Source organism: Phytophthora parasitica, assembly GCF_000247585.1.
Source record: "Phytophthora parasitica INRA-310 unplaced genomic scaffold supercont2.85, whole genome shotgun sequence".
NCBI lineage: Eukaryota > Oomycota > Peronosporomycetes > Peronosporales > Peronosporaceae > Phytophthora > Phytophthora nicotianae.
This window is the reverse complement of record NW_008649071.1, coordinates 104,385-107,842: the sequence shown is the minus strand read 5'-3', so window position 1 is coordinate 107,842 and position 3,458 is coordinate 104,385. Positions and strand designations below refer to the sequence as shown.

The 3,458-nt window shown below is 43.0% G+C and overlaps 1 protein-coding gene across 1 annotated transcript; it reads right to left on the bottom strand.

Annotated features, from left to right (window-relative positions):
* Window positions 1-2,096: 2,096 nt before the first annotated feature.
* Window positions 2,097-2,912, bottom strand: PPTG_18537 (hypothetical protein; the record flags this gene model as incomplete). Its single annotated transcript, XM_008916509.1, has 1 exon — window positions 2,097-2,912. The coding sequence occupies one exon, from the start codon at window positions 2,910-2,912 to the stop codon at window positions 2,097-2,099; it is 816 nt and encodes a 271-aa protein (XP_008914757.1).
* Window positions 2,913-3,458: the final 546 nt, after the last annotated feature.

Genomic DNA, 3,458 nt, shown 5'->3' with positions numbered 1-3,458 from the left:
TGTTGCTCCACCGACTAATCGATTCTGGCTCCGCTCGAATAACCAGTTCGATGTGCTTTTGTTTCTACGTGTGAATTGCCCTGATATTTTTACGACTGAATTTGGTCAAGAAGCAAAGTACGATTATTCAGGCGATGCCGCTAGACCAGGGGATTACCTGATCGAAGGATGGCTAGAGCAAATTATCCAGTGTATCCCGCTGAGGAGGAATAGTGCTGAACATATTAAGGATGTTTAACCGAACCATAACTGCCATAATCCTAACGAAGGCGCTGCAGTGCTTGGCTAGACGTTCCAGACATAAAAAAAAGCTGTTCAAGATGTGGATTCTGTAAGAAAGCGTTGGTTTACAAGAAGCATTTTCTTTGGTGTTATGGGATTATGGTACTGAAAGTACAATTTGAAATCCGCAGCAATTTCCATAAGGTAAGCTGCTATCGCACACCACTCAAGGTTTAATTCGTGAAACACTCTCCCTGGTTAAGTATATTTTGGCTCGATGTTGTGTGAATAATTGTTAATATTATAAGCGGGAGCAATTCATTACTTAAGTGAGAATTTGATTGATTGATCGGCAGCTTGTTAGAATCGTTTTTAATGGAACTGGTGTGTGGTAATTGATAGTTTCTTTTGCTACTTTTAAGCTTGAAAGAGTTTGCTAACTGGAAAACGGTATTCGAAAAAGAAGCTAGTCGGATAATAAGCCAGAAGAAAAATCAGTAAAGCCTGCTCAGTCTTTAATCTGTGCACTAAGACCTCAAGGGGGAATTTCGACGAGGTGTCTCGTAGCAGCAGAGGGGAAGCACAATTAAACAAAAAAGAACGCGTAATTTTTAACAGCTCAAGTTTAAATAGATATGTGATAGGGCTACATGGATAGTGGTTACGCTCTAATAGTTTGTTATTTTCTACGGCCAAGTACAAACTCAAGACTTTAAACCACATGATTCGGTACGTTGGACTGCGAGTAGGCGACACTAGCCACGTGGATGAACCATACTCGCCCCCAGCACCATGGCTTCACCAAACGGAGATGGCGCTGCTAAAAGAATGAGGCTCTATCAGGAAGCTAATAGCGCAGTTTGTTAAATAGACTTCATCTCATAAAGTATATGTATTGCAATAAAATAAGAATTGCGGAAATATTTATTATTGCTTTACAAAATACAAGTACTTATTATTGACACAGACACTAATAGAATTTTTACTGGGCCCCTGACTTCGATACTGCATACACAATTCTGATTGTGATAACTGCCACTGACGCCACTGGCATCTTCACCGCTGAGTGTGATCAATAAGCTCCAGCGACGTTATTGACCCAGCCGACGCCTGCCTTGTTTTCACCATAGTGGTTGCTGGGTTCTGATGTTGACGTCGTAGCTCAACCTAAACGTTAATAATGTAAGTTCTCGTGTATTTCAGTAGATATTGCAATAATTGCGTCAAATTTTAATATTGCTCGTTGTTGTTTTGCCGCTGTCATTGTGTCTTGGAAGGAGAATTCAGTATTGCACTACATTAAGGAAGGTATGCTCCAGCTGCTACCTCGCCTACCTTGCCGCCTACAAATTGTGGTGGTTTTGTCCTGTTCAAAATGTCCGGGTTTGTTCGCTCCTTTGCATCATGAAATTCCTTGTGCAGACTAGCAAAAAACTGATGCCGGTGTTGCGCTTGCTGTTGCTTCTAATTGCCTGACTTTAATACCTAACAGACTGGATTGGCATTCTGTACTCACATACTGTAAAAAAAAACGCACGATACTCGCATTGCATAACTGACACACTGTACAAACACACTGTGCGGGCAATGCATAACATCAGTACTGAGTGTCACTACAGACATCATGTCGAACTGTAGTGGCAATTGTTCAGATGTACTGTACTCTAGAATGTTGTACGAATGTTTGGCCAGGTTACGCTCACACAGTACCGTGAAATTAATCCGTTTGGGCTGTCCACTTCGGAATTCCCAGTATCAGTAAGGCTTGCTTCGTAACACATACGATTGCAGAAAAAATTAGCTGCCATCCGAAATGCGTTTGCTGGGGCTATATTATCTTTATCAAGTGGAGCACATACGTCGCAGCGAGCAGATCACCAGGATTGCGCTTTCAATCTCTGAAACTCCCTAAAAAGGTAGTAGTTTGGATGGGCCATGATCTCTTCCTCAGTCTTCCAGCGTGTCCTCATTCTTTTGTAGTTGTAACTGAAGTATTTGTTTTCTCCGCGGTCAATATTTAACCGTTTGAGAACATATTGATCAGGTCTGTCGGTCATGGCCCAAACTTTAAGGTAGACTTGTTTTTCCGCTTCCGAACTGGGGAAATATTCCTTATATCCGTAGCGATATACTGCATCGTCGTACTTTTTCAGATACCTCACGTAGACCCTCATGTTGTCACTCGTCTCACGCTGCGAGGCCGACATTTTATCCAGCCCAAAATGTCTCCAGACTGTCGGAGGAGAAATCTTGCTGCTCTCGACCCATCCGTCGAGTTTAATTCCTTCTGCCTTGTAGAGAAACTTCTGGTAGTACTTGTAGTTTGGATGGGCTTTTATCGAACTTTCGGTCATTTTGTCGAGCCCCAACGCCTTCTTAACCTCGTTCTCTGGAGTTCCTTTCTTGGCCCACCTCCTCGTTTTCCACCACATCTTCACGTTTGTCACGACATTCGTCAGGAAGCCTCTCTCTTCCAGTTGCCGAGAGAGGCTTTCTTGTAAACTGCGGGGTGTTTTATTTGCATGTAAATAGGACTTATTGGGCGTTGCGAATGTGTAGCTGCTGGCAACAAATATGAACACCGTCAACAATATGGCTACGCGGTAGATCATGGCTGTGGATTCCCGCGATCGCTGTCCAGACTTGAGCTGTAGAACGTCAGAGACGAAGTGATCCAATTCGAAGTCCATATTGGGTATGTGGAGCAAACGTCAGCACAGACTTGGGATGCAGGATAACAGGTCTTCAATGAGGAGTTGATTCAAATCTTTTCTACACGCAGATCACTTCCGCTGACTATGGTATACGAAAATATTGGACCTGTAGATTCAGCTCGTTTGTACCATCATGATCGAGTTGGGATTTGGAAACTGGCTCAACGGCGCAACTCTTGAGGACGAGAATCAGGGTCGAGGTCAATTGCTGTAAAACACGGGTTTGTATTATTAGACGTCGTTGCATAATCAACCGCGTACCAACAACACAACTCAGCATCATCTTGCTGAACTCTTATATTCACAGCCAATATCACTACTCTATTACTATATTAAAGTCGAGCACTAATGTATATACCTCCCTTATTTGAACCCGGATCAAAAGTACGTTATCGTATGCGCGCGTGCAACATTGGTAGGGCGTAACTTCCATTGTTTTCCGGGTGTACCGTAGTGCGATGACAGTTTTGATATCTGTGCTGAAACTAGGGAATAGTACTAACCGAGCTGCATTACACTAAA